The 19771-nt window shown below is 44.2% G+C and overlaps 1 protein-coding gene across 4 annotated transcripts in view; it reads left to right on the forward strand.

Annotated features, from left to right (window-relative positions):
• gpc4 (glypican 4) overlaps positions 1 to 19771 on the forward strand; it is a 183150-nt gene that overhangs the window by 125018 nt on the left and 38361 nt on the right. For all 4 annotated transcript variants that reach the window (XM_072271108.1, XM_072271109.1, XM_072271110.1 and 1 more), the window contains one exon: positions 7649 to 7782. In XM_072271108.1, the coding sequence (XP_072127209.1) occupies positions 7649 to 7782 (134 nt within the window). The remainder of the gene's footprint in view (positions 1 to 7648; positions 7783 to 19771) is intronic.

The raw sequence follows: 19771 nt of genomic DNA on the forward strand, positions 1-19771 counted from the left end.
TCACGTTAGCCATTTCGGCCCTGGGAAAAAGCCTCTGACGATCCACACGATCAATGCCTCTCATCATCTTGTACATCTCATCTCCATCCTAAATCTACTCCCCTGAATCTTGAGACTATGTCCCCTACTTCTAGTCTCACCTACCAGTGGAAACAACTTTCCTGTCACTATCTTAACTATCCCTTTCATAATCTTATATGTTTCTAAAAGATCCTCTCTCATTCTTCAGAATTCCAGCGAGTACAGTCCCAGGCGACGCAATCTCTCGTCATAGTCTTATCCCCTCATCTCTGGAATCAACTTGGTGAACCTCCTCTGCACCGCCTGCAAAGCCAGTATATTCTCCTTTAAGTAAAGAGACCAGAACTGCACGCAGTACTCCACGTGTGGCCTCACCAGTACCCTGTGCAGTGGCAGTGTGACCTCCCTGCTCTTAAATTCAATCCCTCTAGCAATGAAGTCCAACATTCCATTTGCCTTCTTGATAGCCTGCTGCACCTGCAAACCAACCTTTTGTGATTCTTGCACAAGCACTCCCAAGTCGAGAAGAGTTTAAAAAGGAACAGCTTTATAGAGCAGGCATGAGAGTAGAGGGAGACAGAGTAGGAGGGCTTTGGCTCAACGGGGCCTCTGCAATAACAGGTCGAGGTGAGGTAAGTAACTTGTGAAGAATAGGAATAGAAAGTATGCCTGTGAGGCTGATGTTCTGTACTGGGTGTCAGATGTGGGAAGTCTTGGAGACTCCCAGCCTCCCGGACGGCCACATCTGCACCAGGTGCATCAAGATGCAGCTCAATGACCCTTGTCTGGTCAGGAGAGTGAGGAGCTGATAGAGAAGAGGTATAGGCAGGTAGTCACTGGGGCCCTGAGAGATAGATAGGTAACAGTCAGGAGAGGGAAGGGCAGGCAGGAGTCAGATACTAGAGAGTACCCCTGTGGTTGTCCCCCTTAACAATAAGCACTCCTATTTGAGTAGTTTTGGGGGAGACAGCCTAACTGGGGGAAGCAACAGTGGCCGCTCCTCTGGCACAGAGTCTGGCCCTGTGGCTCAGAAGGATAGGGAAAGGAAGAGGGTTGCAGTAATGATAGGGGGCTCTATAGTTAAGGGGGTCAGACAGACGATTTTGTGGACGCAGGAAAGAAACACGATGGTAGTTTGCCTCCCAGGTGCCGGGGTCTGTAATGTTTCAGATCGCGTCCACGATATCCTGAAGTGGGAAGGAGAACAGCCAGAGGTTGTGGTACATATTGGTACCAACGACATAAGCAGGAAAAGGGAGGAGGTCCTGAAAACAGACTACAGGGACTGAGGAAGGAAGTTGAGAAACAGGACCTCAAAGATAGTAACCTCGGGATTACTGCCTGTGCCACGTAACAGTGAGTATAGGAATATAATGAGGTGGAGGATGAATGCGTGGCTGAGAGATTGGAGCAGAAAGCAGGGATTCAGATTTGTGGATCATTGGGACCCCTTTTGGGGCAGGCGTGACCTGTCCAAAAAGGATGGGTTGCACTTGACTCCCAGGGGAGCCAATATCCTGGCGGGGAGGTTTGCTAAGGCTATTGGGGGGAGTTTAAACTAGGATTGCTGAGGGATAGGAACTGAAATGAAGAGACGGAGGAAGAGGCGATTGGCTCACAAATAGAGAAAACTTGGAGACAGTGCTAGAGGGAGAATAGGCAGGTGAAAAAAAAAGGGATGTGCTCAGACCAATGAATTGAGATGTGTCTATTTTAATGCAAGGAGTATTATGAACAAAGTGGATGAGCTTAAAGTGTGGATCAGTACTTGGAGATATGACGTTGTGGCCATTACAGAGACTTGGATGGCTCAGGAGCAGGAATGGTTACTTCGAGTGCCAGGCTTTAGGTGTTTCAGAAAGGACAGGGAGGGAGGCAAAAGAGGTGGGGGCGTGGCAATGTTGATTAGAGATAGTGTCATGGCTGCAAAAAAGGTGGAAGACATGGAGGGATTGTCTACGGAGTCTCTGTGGGTGGAAATTAGGAATAGGAAGGGTTCAATAACTTTATGGGTGTGCTTTATAGACCACCCAATTGTAACAGGGACATCGTGGAGCAGATAGGGAGACAGATTCTGCAAAGGTGTAATAATAACAGGGTTGTTGTGGTGGGAGATTTTAATTTCCCAAATATTGTTTGGCATCTCCCTACAGCAAGGGTTTAGATGGGGTGGAGTTTGTTAGGTGTGTTCAGGAAGTTTCTTGACACAATATATAGATAAGCCAACAAGAGGAGAGGCTGTACTTGATCTATTATTGGGAAATGAAACTGGTCATGTGTTAGATCTCTCAGTGGGAGAGCATTTTGGAGATAGTTATCACAATTCTATCTCCGTTACCATAGCATTGGAGAGGGATAAGAACAGACAAGTTAGGAAAGCGTTTAATTGGAGTTAGGGGAAATATGAGGCTATCAGGTAGGAACTTGGAAGCATAAATTGGAAACAGATGTTGTCAAGGAAACGTATAGAAGAAATGTGGCAAATATTCAGGGAATATTTGCATGGAGTTCTGCATAGGTACATTTCAATGAGAAAGGGAAAGGATGGTAAGGTACAGGAATCGTGGTGTTCAAAGGCTGTTGTAAATCTAGTCAAGAAGAAAAGAAGAGCTTACGAAAGGTTCAAAAAACTACATAATGATAGAGATTTGGAAGATTATAAGGCTAGCAGGAAGGAGCTTAAGAATGAAATTAGGAGTGCCAGAAGGGGCCATGAGAAGGCCTCGGTGGACAGGATTAAGGAAAACGCCAAGGTTATTGAGAAAGTAAGGATGCATGGGATCCAAGGGGACATTGCTTTGTGGATGCGGAACTGGCTTATCCTCAGAAGGCAAAGAGTGGTTGTAGACAGGTTGTATTTTGCATGGAGGTTGGTGACCAGTGGTGTGCCTCAGGGATCTGTTCTGGGACCCCTACTCTTTGTGATTTTTATAAATGACCTGGATGAAAAAGTGGAGGGATGGGTTAGTAAGTTTGCTGATGACAGAAAGGTTGGAGGTGCTGTGGATAGTGTGGAGGGCTGTCATGAGTTACAGCGGGACATTGATAGGATGCAAAACTGGGCTGAGAAGTGGCAGATGGAGTTCAACCCAGATAAGTGTGAGGTGGTTCATTTTGATAGCTCAAATATGATGGCAGAATATAGTATTAATGGTAAGACTCCTGACAGTGTAGAGGATCAGAGGGATCTTGGTGTCCAAATCCATAGGGCACTGAAAGCTGCTGCGCAAGTTGACTCTGTGGTTAAGAAGGCATATGGTGCATTGGCCTTCATCAATTGTGGGGTTGAGTTTTAAGAGCTGAATGGTAATGTTGCAGCTCTGTAGGATCCTGGTCAGACTCCACTTGGAGTACTGTGCTCAGTTCTGGTCGCCTCACTACAGGAAGGATGTGGAAATTATATAAAGGGTGTAGAGGAGAGTTACAAGGATGTTGCCTGGATTGGGGAGCATGCCTTATGAGAATAGGTTGAATGAACTTGGCCTTTTCGCCTTGGAGCGACGGAGGATGAGAGGTGACCTGACAGAGGTGTATAAGATGATGAGAGGCATTGATCGTGTGGATAGTCAGAGGCTTTTCCCCATGGCTGAAATGGTTAGCACGAGAGGGCACAGATTTAAGGTGCTTGGAAGTAGATACAGAGGAGATGTCAGGGGTAAGCTTTTTACGCAGAGAGTGGTGAGTGCGTGGAATGGGCTGCTGGCGGTGGTGGTGGAGGCGGAAACAATAGGGTCTTTTAAGAGACAAAAAGATAGAGGGCTATGGGTAAAGCCTAGGTAGGTCTAAGGTAAGGACATGTTCGGCACAGCTTTGTGGGCCGAAGGGCCTGTATTGTGCTGTATGTTTTCTATGTTTCTATGTTAAGACACTAGCAGTGTGCCAGAGGTCTGTGAGTGTCAGGGAGCAGGAGTGACTGCCATTGCTATTACATAGGAAAAAGTTTTAGGCAGACTGAAAGGTCTTAAGCTGGATGTTGTGTACTTGGAATTTCAGAAGGCCTTTGACAAGGCACATGAGGCTGCTTAACAGTGTAAGAGCCCATGATATTACAGGAAAGATATTAGCATGGATAGAGCATTGGCAAACTGGCAAGAATAGGAATAAAGTGAGCCATTTCTGGTTGGCTGCCGGTGACTAGTGGCTTTCTGCTGGGGTTAGTGTTGGGGCTGCTTCTTTTTACATTGTATGTCAGTGATTTGGATGATGGAATTGATGGCTTTGTGGCTTAGTTTGCAGACAACATGAAGATAGGTGGAGGGGTAGGAAGTGTTGAGGAAGCATGGAGGCTGCAGAAGGACAGACAGATTTGGAGAATAGGCAGAGGTGAAAGGTGGAATACAGTGTCGGGATGTGTATGGTCATGCTGTTTCTTTTGTCTCTTGAGGAAGTAGAGGCTTTGGCGAGCTTACTTGACATCAATGTGGTTGGACCAGGCCAGGTTTCTGGTTATGTTCACATCTCGGAAGCTGAATCTCTCGACTATTGATGTAGACAGGAGCATGTGCACTGCATGCCCTTCTGAAGACCAGGCTTTCTTTGTTGACATGGAAGGGATGGTTGTTATCATGACCCCATGTCCCTGAGCTCTCTGTCTCCTTCTTGTAAGCCAACTCATCATTAGCAGATATGTGACTATGACTGCAATATCATCTGCAAACTTGTCGACGGAATTAGAGTAGAATGTGGCCACGCAGTACAGAGAGTAGAGTAGGTGGCTGAGTAATGCCACCCTCTGGAGCTCCAGTGTTTTGAATAATCATACGTTATACTTTATTGTCGCCAAACAATTGATACTAGAACGTACAATCATCGCAGCGATATTTGATTCTGCGCTTCACACTCCCTGGATTACAAATATTAAATATTAAAAATAGTAAAAATTAGTAAATTAAAAAAATTAAATTATAAATCATAAATAGAAAATAGAAAAGTGGAAAAAGGTAGTGCAAAAAAACCAAGAGGCAGGTCCGGATATTTGGAGGGTACGGCCCAGATCCGGGTCAGGATCTGTTCAGCAGTCTTATCACAGTTGGAAAGAAGCTGTTCCCAAATCTGGCCGTACGAGTCTTCAAGCTCCTGAGCCTTCTCCCAGAGGGAAGAGGGACAAAAAGTGTGTTGGCTGGGTGGGTCGTGTCCTTGATTATCCTGGCAGCACTGCTCCGACAGCGTGCGGTGTAAAGTGAGTCCAAGGACGGAAGAGGTGGAGGTGTTGTTGCCTCTCTTTACTGTTTGTGATCTGTCGAGGATCCAGTTGCAGAGAGAGTTGTTTACTGTCGGGGCCTGAGTTTGGCAAAGACTTTGCATGGAAGTATAATATTTAAGGCAGAACTGTAATCAATGAACAAGTGTCTGAGTATAGCTGGGTCAGCAAACTACTGGAAAGATGCGATTGGATTGGACAGGGATCAGGACATAATCAGCACTGGAGAAATATTTTCATGAGAGATCAAGGCTAAATTTGATAGAATGATATAAAATTAAGAAGATTAGACCAGAAAAACAGAAAAGACCTAAATTTCTTAACAGTGTGATCATTAATTTAGGGGCATGGTTGATTAATTGGTAGAAGATTTGCAAGAAGTTTGGAAAAGAGTTGTCAATTAAATGACCATTCCATGAAGGTGGTAGAGTCAGAAACCCTCATGATATTTGGATATGTCATTAATACCTAGATAAATCAGAATCAAAATTAGTTTTATTATCACTGGCATGTGACGTGCAATTTGTTAAGGTAGCAGCAGCAGTTCAATGTAGTACATAATAGAGAAGAGAAGAAAATTTAAAAAAAATCAAATTAACAAAATTAATTAATTAATTATTTTGGAGCTTAGCTTATAGAGGGCTATGGGTAAACCTAGGTAATTTCTGAGGTAAGGACATGTTCGGCACAGCTTTGTGGGCCGAAGGGCCTGTATTGTGATGTATGTTTTCTATACGTATTTCTATGTTTCCAAATCAATTACAGTATACTGTCACGTACCCCGTGACGAGAATAAAGAACCAGCAGAGATGGAAAACACTTTGTAGTCCAGTATTGCTATTACCTAATAATATTTATTAGTAACTACGCAATACAGTAATATCAACGTAGATAAGTCAAACAGGTTAGCAATGATTATATATAAGTAAGTATATCAGTAAGTGTGGAAATATATATATGAAAACCAAGCTTCTTCAAGACCTGGGGTAAAAAGATACAGTCTTACGATGATGAGTAAAATTCAGTTCAGTTCGTGGGGTTGAGTTGAGTAGCGATGGAGCGAGGGAGAGGGAGAGATTTGAGTCTTCAGGTGAGTTGACACCATTGATCTTCTCGTTGTCCTCCGAAATCCTTTAAAAGTCACCAACTGTGACCACAACAAAGGGGACCGGTTTTCTATGGTGGAGCTATCATCCAGGCAAGGGTGGACACATGGACATCTCCCCACCAGTCAACCCCTTTTCTTTTCACTGCAAGAGCGACTGATCGATCCTCCAAAAACCCACTTTTTCTGCAGGCACAAAAAGGCTCATTCAGTGGCCAAAACATGTGTCTCGGGGTCTATCATCTGATCTTCTGTTTTCCCTTTCTGAGCATCAACTGTCACTCAAATAACTCCTCCTTCCTTTGTCTGTGTAAGAAATATACAAGCATGCCATGTCCTTGGGAAGTATCAACACGCTGGCGAAGAATCATAACATCGATTGTCCATCAAATAACCACCCTCGGTTACCATAGCACCTTATGAGCTTTCGGTGCCATCTCTCTCTCCAACTCAGCAGAAATCCAAAAGTTACTTCCAGTGCCTTAAAGTGACAGTCCAACAGTTAGTCTTCGTCTCTGTCTCTCTTCAAAACAAGATATCGATGTTAAATAACTCTCTCTCTTTTCAAAAGCACAGTTAATAGGGGTAAACGAGCATAGTTCATAGGGGTAATTCAGGATCCTGTCACAATATGTATATAGAATAGATTAAAAAATGTGCAAAAAAATCAGAAATACTGTATATTAAAAGAAAGTGAGGTAGTGTCCAAGGGTTCAATGTCCATTTAGGAATTGGATGGCAGAGGGGAAGAAGCTGTTCCTGAATCGCTGAGTGTTTGCCTTCAGGCTTCTGTACCTCCTGCCTGATGGTAGCAATGAGAAAAGGCCATGCCTGGGGTGCTGGAGGTCCTTCATAATGGTTGCTGCCTTTCTGAGACACTGCTCCTTGAAAATGTCCTGGGTACTTTGTAGGCTAGTACCCAAGATGGAGCTGACTAGATTTACAACCCTGTGCAGTAGCCCACCCCCTCCCCACCCATACCAGCCAGTGATTGCAGCCTGTCAGAAAGCTCCCTACAGTACATCTATAGAAGCTTTTGAGTGTATTTGTAAACACTTGAATAGCTATAAGTAGAGGATTATTTGCCATGACCTCCAGGAAGTAGGATTCATTCAAAGTTAATTTTTGGTTTAAAGTGACACAGTGAGCCAAAGAGCAGCTTCTGTTGTGTGAATGTGTGTAATTCACAGGTATTAAAGCTGTGAAGGATCTGATCCCATGGAGGTTACTTGTTCAGTCAATTTTATTGAACAGATTTATAAGAAATTTTACAAGTCCCAAGTGATGAACATTTTTAATGTGGAGAATTCTATGTATTTCAGGTGACAGATGTGAAAGAAAAATTAAAGAATGCAAAGAAGTTCTGGTCAGCCCTTCCATACAGTATGTGCAGCCACAATGGCTCAGCAGGAGTGGTTGAGCAAGATGGATGTTGGAATGGTAGTAACAGCAGCAGGTGAGAACTACTGTTACCAAAGTCCCAACTTTCTCCTTAGAGTTCTCTTTGATAGGATTAGACATTTCCTCAAACCTTCATGAATATTGCCTCACTGCTTCGTTCTCTTTTTGCGATATTGTGCAACCCTAAGATTGGAGTGTGTATGCCAACTTGGCTTGCTAGCTGACTCTGCCAACAGCCATGTGACTCAGCAGGGAGAAAGCTGCCTTTCATAAGCAATACACATCTAGGCTTGGTATGATTTGGGGTTCAACCAAATAGGAATGTCGGGAATTCCGATTAAAGAAACTTTGATTTGAGTGAATGCTGTTTAAATACTGCCCATACACAGCAAGAAATAACAGATCAAACACTGCATAAAATTATAAAGATAATAAGATATAGGAGCAGAAGTAGGCCATTCAGCCCATCAAGTCTGCTCTGCTATTCAATCATGTGCTGATGCAATTCTTCTAGTCATCCCCACTCCCCAGCTTTCACCCCATACCCTTTGATGCCCTGGCTAATCAAGAACCTATCTATCTCTGCCTTAAATGCACCCAATGACTTGGCCTCCACAGCCGCTCGTGGCAACAAATTCCATAGGTTTACCATCATCTGACTAAAGTAATTTCTCCGCATTTTAGTTCTAAAAGTATGTCCTTCAATCCTGAAGTCGTGCCCTCTTGTCTTAAACTCCCCTACCATGGGAAATAACTTTGCCATATCTAATCTGTTCAGGCCTTTTAACATTCTGAATGTTTCTATGAGATCCTGAACTCCAGGGAATACAGCCCAGGAGCTGCCAGACTCGTCTCATACGGAAATTCTTTCATTCCTAGAACTATTCTCGTGAATCTTCTCTGAGCCCTCTTCAATGTCAGTATGTCCCTTCTAAAATAAGGAGCCCAAAACTGCACACAATACTCCGTGTGGTCTCACGAGTGCCTTAACATCACATCCCTGCTCTTATATTCTATACCTCTAGAAATGAATGCCAACATTGCATTCGCCTTCTTCACAACCGACTTAACCTAGAGGTTAACCTTTAGGGTATCTTGCTCAAGGACTCACAAGTCCCTTTTGCATCTCTGCATTTTTAATTCTCTCCCCATCTAAATAATAGTCTGCCCATTTATTTCTTCTACCAAAGTGCATGACCATACACTCACCAAGATTCTTCTAAGTTCCGTGAGTACAAGCCTGAAGCTGCCAAACGCTCCTCATGTGTTAACCCTTTCATTCCCAGAATCATCCTTGTGAACCTCTTCTTGACTCTCTCCAAGGACAATACATCCTTTCTGAGATATGGCGCCAAAAACTGTTGACAGTACTCCAAGTGAACAGATCAGATATGGCAAAGTTAGTTCCCATGGTAGGGGGGTCTAGGACAAGGGGGCATGACTTCAGGATTGAAGGACATCCATTTAGAACAGAGATGCAGAGAAATTACTTTAGCCATGGGGTGGTAAATCTCTGGAATTTGTTGCCACGAGAGGCTGTGGAGGCCAAGTTATTGGGTGTATTTAAGGCAGAGATAGATAGGTTCTTGATTATCCAGGGCATCAAAGGTTATGGAGAGAAGGCAGGGGAGTGGGGATGACTGGAAGAATTGGATCAGCCCATGATTGAATGGTAGAGCAGACTCAATGGGCTGAATGGCCCGCTTCTGCTCCTATATCTTATGGTGTTAAGTGCGGCCTGCCTAGTATCTTATAAAGCTTCAGCATTATCTCCTTGTTTCTATATTCTATTCCCCTTGAAGTAAATGCCAACATTGCATTTGCCTTCTTTACCACAGAATCAACCGGTAAATTAACCTTCTGGGAGCCTTGCATGAGGACTCCCAAGTCCCTCTGCACCTCTGATGTTTGAATTTTCTGCCCATTTAGATAATAGTCTGCACTATTGTTCCTTTCACCAAAATGCATTGACATAACATTTCCCAACACTGTATTCCATCTGCCACATTTTTGCCCATTCTTCCAATTTGTCAAAATCCTGCTACAAACGCATTGCTTCCTTGGCACTACTTACTCCTCCAGTTATCTTTGTAACATCTGCAAACGTTACCACAAAGCCATCAATTCCATTATCCAAATCATTGACAAGCAATGTGAAAAGTAGCGGTCTCAATACTGACGCCTTAAAAACACCAGTAGTCACTGGCAGCCAACCAGAAAAAGGCCCTTTTTATTCCTACTCACTGCCTCCTGCCAGTCAGCCATTCCTCTATCCATGCCAGTATCTTTCCTGTAACACCACACAATTTTATCTTGTTAAGCAGCCTCATGTGTGGCACCTTATCAAATGCCTTCTGAAAATCTAAGTAATTTATATCCACAGCCTCTCCTTTGTCCACCCTGCTTGTTATTTCCTCAAAGAATTTTAATATACTTGTCAGGCAACATTTCCCTTTATAGTAGTCATAGTCATACTTTATTGATCCCGGGGGAAATTGGTTTTCGTTACAGTTGCACCATAAATAATAAATAGTAATAAAACCATAAATAGTTAAATAGTAATATGTAAATTATGCCAGTAAATTATGAAATAAGTCCAGGACCAGCCTATTGGCTCAGGGTGTCTGACCCTCCAAGGGAGGAGTTGTGAAGTTTGATAGCCACAGGCAGGAATGACTTCCTATGACGTTCTGTGTTGCATCTCGGTGGAATGAGTCTCTGGCTGAATGTACTCCTGTGCCCACCCAGTACATTATGTAGTGGATGGGAGACATTGTCCAAGATAGCATGCAACTTAGACAGCATCCTCTTTTCAGACACCACCGTGAGAGAGTCCAGTTCCATCCCCACAACATCACTGGCCTTACGAATGAGTTTGTTGACTCTGTTGGTGTCTGCTACCCTCGGCCTGCTGCCCCAGCACACAACAGCAAACATGATAGCACTGGCCACCACAGACTCGTAGAACATCCTCAGCATCGTCCGGCAGATGTTAAAGGACCTCAGTCTCCTCAGGAAGTAGAGAGGGCTCTGACCCTTCTTGTAGACAGCCTCAGTGTTCTTTGACCAGTCCAGTTTATTGTCAATTCGTATCCCCAGGTATTTGTAATCCTCCACCATGTCCACACTGACCCCTTGGATGGAAACAGGGGTCATTGGTACCTTAGCTCTCCTCAGGTCTACCACCAGCTCCTTAGTCTTTTTCACATTAAGCTGCAGATAATTCTGCTAATTATTTCTAATTATAGAAATAATGCTGACTTCGACTTATTTTATCAATAGTCTCCAAGTATCCTGAAACCTCATCCATAATGACACTTCCCCAACCACTGAGGTTAGGCTGACTGGCCTATAATTTCTACTCTTTTGTCTTCGTCCCGTCTTAAAGAGTGGAGTGACATTTGCAATTTTCCCGTCTTCTGGGACCATGCAAGAGTCAAGTGATTCTTGAAAGATCATAACCGATGCATCTGTTATCTCTTCAGCAACCTCTTTCAGGACTCTGGGACTCTGTCCATCTGGTCCGGGTGACTTATCCACCTTAAGACCTTTGAGTTTGCCTAGCACTTTATCCTTTGTAATAGCAATGGCACTCACTCCTGCTCCCTGACACTCACTGACCTCTGGCATACAGCTAGTGTCTTCCACAGCAAAGACTGAATCAAAGTACCGATGATGTTTGTCTGTCATTTCTTTGTCCCCCATTACTACCTCACCAGTATTTTTCCAGTGGTCCAATATCAACTCTCACCTCCCTTTTATTCCTTATCTAACTGAAAAAAACTTTGTTATCCTACTTTATATTATTGGCTAGTTTGCCCTCATATGTAATCTTTTCATTTCTTATAGCTTTTTTAGTTGCCTCTTATTGGATTTTAAAAGTTTCCCAGTCATCCAACTTCCCACTCACTTTTGCTACCTTATATGCCCTTTCTTTGGCTTTATGCAGTCCTTAACTTCCCTTGTCAGCCACGGTTGCCTACCCCTGCCATTTGAGAACATCTTCCTCCTGAGACGTATCTATCCCGCACCTTGTGAACTATTCCCAGAAACTTCAGCCACCACTGCTCTGCCAATATCCTCCACCAATCCACCTGAGCAAGCTCCTCTTTCATGCTTCTGTAATTCTCTTTATTCCATTGTGATACTGATACATGTGACTTTTGCTTCTCCCTCTCAAATTTCAGGATGAATTCAATCATATTATGATCACTACCTCCTAAGGGTTCCTTTATAGTATGTTGACTAATAAAATCTGGGTTATTACACAATACCCAATCTAAGATAGCCTTTTCCATATGACTATAAGACAAGAGTAGAATTAGGCCATTCAGACCATCAATTCTGCTTCACCATTCCATCCTGGCTGATCCCGGATCCCACTGAACCCCAGACACCTGCCTACTCACCACATTCTTTGATGCCCTGATCGATCAGGAAACGATTAACTTCCACCTTAAATATACCCACAGATTTGGCCTCCACTGCAGTCTGTGGCAGAGCATTCCACAGATTCACTACTCTCTGGCTAAAAAAAAGTCCTCCTTACCTCTGTTCTAAAAGGTCAGCTCACAATTTTGAGGCTCTGCCCTTTAGTTCTTGATATCCCCACCATAGGAAACATCCTCTCCACACCCACCCTATCTAGTCCTTTCAACATTTGGTGATACCCCTCACCGCATTCTTCTAAATTCCAGTGAGTATAGGCCCAAAGCTGCCAAATGTTCCCTTCATCCCCAGAATCATCCTTATGAACCTCCTCTGGACTTTCTCCAATGATAACACATCCTTTCTGAGATATGATGCTCAAAATGGTTGACAATACTCCAAGTGTGGCCTGACTTGTGTCTTCTAAAGATCTCAGCTTTATCTTCTTGCTGTTATACTCTATTCCCCTTGAAATAAATGCCAACATTGCATTTGCCTTCTTTACCACAGACTCAACCTGTAAATTAACCTTCTGGGAGTCTTGCACGAGGATACCATAGTAATCTTGGGATTACTGCCTGTGCCACGCGACAGTGAGTATAGGAATAGAATGAGGTGGAGAATAAATGTGTGGCTGAGGGATTGGAGCAGGGGGCAGGGATTCAGATTTCTGGATCATTGGGACCTCTTTTGGGGCAGGAGTGACCTGTATAAAAAGGATGGGTTGCACTTGAATCCGAGGGGGACCAATATCCTGGCGGAGAGGTTTGCTAAGGCTATTGAGGAGAGTTTAAACTTGAATTGTTGGGGGGTGGGAACCGAACTGAAGAGACTGGGGAAGAGGCAGTTGCCTCACAAAGAGAGAAAGCTTGTATACAGTGCGAGAGGGAGGATAGGCAGGTGATAGAGAAGAGACACGCTCAAACCAAAGGTTTCGGATGTGTCTATTTTAACGCAACGAGTGTTGTGAACAAAGTGGATGAGCTTAGAATGTGGATCAGTACATGGAGGTATGATGGCCATTACAGAGACTTAGATGGCTCAGAGACAGGAACAGTTACTTCAAGTGCCAGGTTTTAGATGTTTCAGAAAGGACAGGGAGGGAGACAAAAGAGGTGGGTGGTGGTGGCACTGTTGATCAGAGATGGTGTCATGGCTGCAGAAAAGGTGGACCTCATGGAGGGATTGTCTACAGAGTCTCTGGGTGGAGGTTAGGAACAGGAAGGGGTCAATAACTTTACTGGGTGTTTTTTATAGGCTGCCCAATAGTAACAGAGATATTGAGGAGCAGATAGGGAAACAGATCCTGGAAAGGTGTAATAATAACAGAGTTGTCATGATGGGAGATTTTAATTTCCCAAATGGAACATAGAATAGTACAGCACAGTACAGGCCCTTCGGCCCACAATGTTGTGCTGACCCTCAAACCCTGCCTCCCATATAAGCCCCCACCTTAAATTCCTCCATATACCTGTCTAGTAGTCTCTTAAACTTCAATAGTGTATCTGCCTCCACCACTGACTCAGGCAGTGCATTCCACGCACCAACCACTCTCTGAGTAAAAAAACCTTCCTCTAATATCCCCCTTGAACTTCTCACCCCTTACCTTAAAGCCATGTCCTCTTGTATTGAGCAGTGGTGCCCTGGGGAAGAGGCGCTGGCTATCCACTCTATTCCTCTTATTATCTTGTACACATCTGTCATGTCTCCTCTCATCCTCCTTCTCTCCAAAGAGTAAAGCCCTAGCTCCCTTAATCTCTGATCATAATGCATACTTTCTAAACCAGGCAGCATCCTAGTAAATCTCTGTACTCTTTCCAATGCTTCCACGTCGAGGCTAGGCGTGAGGAGGTTAGTTCACAACAGGGGGATGGGAACCAGTGCAGAGAGACAGAGGGGTGTAAAGTGAGGGTAGAAGCAAAAAGTACTAAGGAGAAAAGTAAAAGTGGCAGGCCGACAAATCCAGGGCAAGCATTAAAAAGGGCCACTTTTCAACATAATTGTATAAGGGCTAAGAGAGTTGTAAAAGAGCACCTGAAGGCTTTGTGTGTCAATGCAAGGAGCATTCGTAATAAGGTGGATGAATTGAAAGTGCAGATTGTTATTAATGATTATGATATAATTGGGATCACAGAGACATGGCTCCAGGGTGACCAAGGATGGGAGCTCAACGCTCAGGGTTATTCAATATTCAGGAGGGATAGACATGAAGGAAGGGGAGGTGGGATGGCGTTGCTGGTTAAAGAAGAGATGAACGCAATAGAAAGGAAGGACATAAGCCGGGAAGATGTGGAATCGATATGGGTAGAGCTGCGTAACGCTAAGGGGCAGAAAACGCTGGTGGGAGTTGTGTACAGGCCACCTAACAGTAGTAGTGAGGTCGGAGATGGTATTAAACAGGAAATTAGAAATGTGTGCAATAAAGGAACAGCAGTTATAATGGGTGACTTCAATCTACATGTAGATTGGGTGAACCAAATTGGTAAAGGTGCTGAGGAATAGGATTTCTTGGAATGTATGCGGGATGGTTATTTGAACCAACATGTCGAGGAACCAACTAGAGAGCAGGCTATTCTGGACTGGGTTTTGAGCAATGAGGAAGGGTTAATTAGCAATCTTGCCGTGAGAGGCCCCTTGGGGTAAGAGTGACCATAATATGGTGGAATTCTTCATTAAGATGGAGAGTGACATAGTTAATTCAGAAACAAAGGTTCTGAACTTAAAGAGGGGTAACTTTGAAGGTATGAGATGTGAATTAGCTAAGATAGACTGGCAAATGACACTTAAAGGATTGACGGTGGATATGCAATGGCAAGCATTTAAAGGTTGCATGGATGAACTACAACAATTGTTCATCCCAGTTTGGCAAAAGAATAAATCAAGGAAGGTAGTGCACCCGCGGCTGACAAGAGAAATTAGGGATAGTATCAATTCCAAAGAAGAAGCATACAAATTAGCCAGAGAAAGTGGCTCACCTGAGGACTGGGAGAAATTCAGAGTTCAGCAGAGGAGGACAAAGGGCTTAATTAGGAAGGGGAAAAAAGATTATGAGAGAAAACTGGCAGGGAACATAAAAACTGACTGTAAAAGCTTTTATAGATATGTAAAAAGGAAAAGACTGGTAAAGACAAATGTAGGTCCCCTACAGACAGAAACAAGTCAATTGATTATGGGGAGCAAGGACATGGCAGACCAATTGAATAATTACTTTGGTTCTGTCTTCACTAAGGAGGACATAAATAATCTTCCATAAATAGTAGGGGACAGAGGGTCCAGTGAGATGGAGGAACTGAGCGAAATACATGTTAGTAGGGAAGTGGTGTTAGGTAAATTGAAGGGATTGAAGGCAGATAAATCCCCAGGGCCAGATGGTCTGCATCCTAGAGTGCTTAAGGAAGTAGCCCAAGAAACGGATGCATTAGTGATAATTTTTCAAAACTCGTTAGATTCTGGACTAGTTCCTGAGGATTGGAGGGTGGCTAATGTAACCCCACTTTTTAAAAAAGGAAGAAGAGAGAAACCGGGGAATTATAGACCAGTTAGCCGAACGTCGCTGGTGGGGAAACTGCTGGAGTCAGTTATCAAAGATGTGATAACAGCACATTTGGAAAGCGGTGAAATCATCGGACAAAGTCAGCATGGATTTTGTGAAAGGAAAATCATGTCTGACGAATCTCATAGAATTTTTTGAGGATATAACTAGTAGAGTGGATAGGGGAGAACCAGTGGATGTGGTATATTTGGATTTTCAAAAGGCTTTTGACAAGGTCCCACACAGGGGATTAGTGTGCAAACTTAAAGCACACGGTATTGGGGGTAAGGTATTGATGTGGATGGAGAACTGGTTAGCAGACAGGAAGGAAAGAGTGGGAATAAACGGGACCTTTTCAGAATGGCAGGCGGTGACTAGTGGGGTACCACAAGGCTCAGTGCTGGGACCCCAGTTGTTTACAATATATATTAATGACTTGGATGAGGGAATTAAATGCAGCATCTCCATGTTTGCGGATGACACAAAACTGGGTGGCAGTGTTAGCTGTGAGGAGGATGCTAAGAGGATGCAGAGTGACTTGGATAGGTTGGGTGAGCGGGCAAATTCATGGCAGATGCAATTTAATGTGGATAAATGTGAAGTTATCCACTTTGGTGGCAAAAATAGGAAAACAGATTATTATCTGAATGGTGGCCGATTAGGAAAAGGGGAGGTGCAACGAGACCTGGGTGTCATTATACACCAGGCATTGAAAGTGGGCATGCAGGTATAGCAGGCGGTGAAAAAGGCGAATGGTATGCTGGCATTTATAGCGAGAGGATTTGAGTACAGGAGCAGGGAGGTACTACTGCAGTTGTACAAGGCCTTGGTGAGACCACACCTGGAGTATTGTGTGCAGTTTTGGTCCCCTAATCTGAGGAAAGACATCCTTGCCATAGAGGGAGTACAAAGAAGGTTCACCAGATTGATTCCTGGGATGGCAGGACTTTCATATGAAGAAAGACTGGATGAACTGGGCTTGTACTCGTTGGAATTTAGAAGATTGATGGGGGATCTGATTGAAACGTATAAAATCCTAAAGGGATCGGACAGGCTAGATGCAGGAAGATTGTTCCCGATGTTGGGGAAGTCCAGAACAAGGGGTCACAGTTTGAGGATAAAGGGGAAGCTTTTTAGGACCGAGATTAGGAAAAACTTCTTCACTCAGAGAGTGGTGAATCTGTGGAATTCTCTGCCACAGGAAACAGTTGAGGCCAGTTCATTGGCTATATTTAAGAGGGAGTTAGATATGGCCCTTGTGGCTACGGGGATCAGGGGGTATGGAGGGACGGCTGGGGCGGGGTTCTGAGTTGGATGATCAGCCATGATCATAATAAATGGCGGTGCAGGCTCGAAGGGCCGAATGGCCTACTCCTGCACCTATTTTCTATGTTTCTATGTTTCTATGTTTCCTATAGTGAGGTGACCAGAACTGGACACAGTACTCCAAGTGTGGCCTAACCAGAGTTTTATAGAGCTGCATCATTACATCGCGACTCTTAAACTCTATCCCTCGACTTATGAAAGCTAACACCCCATAAGCTTTCTTAACCACCCTATCCACCTGTGAGGCAACTTTCAGGGATCTGTGGACATGTACCCCGAGATCCCTCTGCTCCTCCATACTACCAAGTATCCTGCCATTTACTTTGTACTCTGCCTTGGAGTTTGTCCTTCCAAAGTGTACCACCTCACTCTTATCCGGGTTGAACTCCATTTGCCACTTGTCAGCCCACTTCTGCATCCTATCAATGTCTCTCTGCAATCTTTGACAATCCTCTACACTATCTACAACACCACCAACCTTTGTGTCGTCTGCAAACTTGCCAACTCACCCTTCTACCCCCACATCCAGGATATTAATAAAAATCACGAAAAGTAGAGGTCCCAGAACCGATCCTTGTGGGACACCACTAGTCACAACCTCCAATCTGAATGTACTCCCTCCACCACCACCCTCTGCCTTCTGCAGGCAAGCCAATTCTGAATCCACCTGGCCAAACTTCCCTGGATCCCATGCCTTCTAACTTTCTGAATAAGCCTACTGTGTGGAACCTTGTCAAATGCCTTACTAAAATCTATATAGATCACATCCACTGCACTACCCTCATCTATATGTCTGGTCACCTCCTCAAAGAACTCTATCAGGCTTTTTAGACACGATCTGCCCTTCACAAAGCCATGCTGACTGTCCTTGATCAGACCATGATTCTCTAAATGCCTATAGATCCTATCTCTAAGAATCTTTTCCAACAGCTTTCCCACCACAGACGTAAGGCTCACTGGTCGAGAATTACCTGGACTATCACTACTACCTTTTTTGAACACGGGGACAACATTCACCTCCCTCCAATCCTCTGGTACCATTCCCGTGGACAACGAGGACATAAAGATCCTCGCCAGAGGCTCAGCAATGTCTCCTCTCGCCTCGCGGAGCAGCCTGGGGAATATTCCGTCAGTTCCCGGGGACTTATCTGTCTTAATGTATTTTAACAACTTCAACACCTCCTCTCCCTTAATATCAACATGCTCCAGAACATCAACCTCACTCATATTGTCCTCACCATCATCAAGTTCCCTCTCATTGGTGAATACCCAAGAGAAGTATTCATTGAGGACCTCGCTCACTTCCACAGCCTCCAGGCACATCTTCCCACCTTTATCTCTAATCGGTCCTACCTTCACTCCTGTCATCCTTTTTTTCTTCACATAATTGAAGAATGCCTTGGGGTTTTCCTTTACCCTACTCACCAAGGCCTTCTCATGCCCCCTTCTTGCTCATCTCAGCCCTTTCTTAAGCTCCTTTCTCGCTTCCCTATATTCCTCAATAGACCCATCTGATGCTTGCTTCCTAAACCTCATGTATGCTGCCTTCTTCCACCTGACTAGATTTTCCACCTCACTTGTCACCCATGGTTCCTTCACCCTACCATTCTTTATCTTCCTCACCGGGACAAATTTATCCCAAACATCCCGCAAGAGATCTCTAAACATCGACCACATGTCCATAGTACATTTCCCTGCAAAAACATCATCCCAATTCACATCTAAAGTTCTAGCCTTATAGCCTCATAATTTGCCCTTCCCCAATTAAAAATTTTCCTGCCCTCTCTGATTCTATCCTTTTCCATGATAATGTGAAAGGCCAGGGAGCGGTGGTCACTGTCCCCCAGATGCTCACCCACTGAGAGATCTGTGACCTGACCCGGTTCATTACCTAGTACTAGACCTAGTGTGGCATTCCCCCGGTCGGCCTGTCCACATACTGTGACAGGAATCCATCCTGGACAGATCGATTGGTATCTCCCTAGAGTGAGGTGTTTAGATGGGGTGGAGTTTGTTAGGTGTGTTCAGGAAGGGTTCTTGACACAATATGTAGATAAGCCTACAAGAGGAGAGTCTGGCAACACACATCAAAGTTGCTGGTGAACGCAGCAGGTCAGGCAGCATCTCTACGAAGAGGTACAGTTGACGTTTCGGGCCGAGACCCTTCGTCAGGACTCAGAAGAAATTACAGATGGGGAGCAGTGAGAGATGGTTTCACTGAACTCACGTCGAAGAGAAGATTTAAACTTCTTCAGTGCAGGCATCACGGAAGAGGCTTCGCAGTAGTGAATTTAAAAACGTAAACATGAAGAATTCCGCGGATGCTGGAAATTCAAGCAGCACACATCAAAGTTGCTGGTGAACGCAGCAGGCCAGGTAGTATCTCTAGGAAGAGGTACAGTCGACGTTTCGGGCCGAGACCCTTCGTCAGGACACTACAGAGGAGAGTCTGTACTTGATTTGGTATTGGGAAATGAACCTGGTCAGGTGTCAGATCTCTCAGTGGGAGAGCATTTTGGAGATAGTGATCATAATTCTATCTCCTGTACAATAGCATTGGAGAGGGATAGGAACAGACAAGTTAGAAAAGTGTTTAATTGGAGTAAGGGGAATTATGAAGCTATCAGGCATGAAATTAGAAGCTTAAATTGGAAACAGATATTCTCAGGGAAAAGTACGGAAGAAATGTGGCAAATGTTCAGGGGATATTTGTGTGGAGTTCTGCAATAGGTACATTCCAAAAGGCCTTGGCGGGCAG

This window comes from Mobula birostris, chromosome 10 (assembly GCF_030028105.1).
Source record: "Mobula birostris isolate sMobBir1 chromosome 10, sMobBir1.hap1, whole genome shotgun sequence".
Lineage (NCBI taxonomy): Eukaryota > Metazoa > Chordata > Chondrichthyes > Myliobatiformes > Myliobatidae > Mobula > Mobula birostris.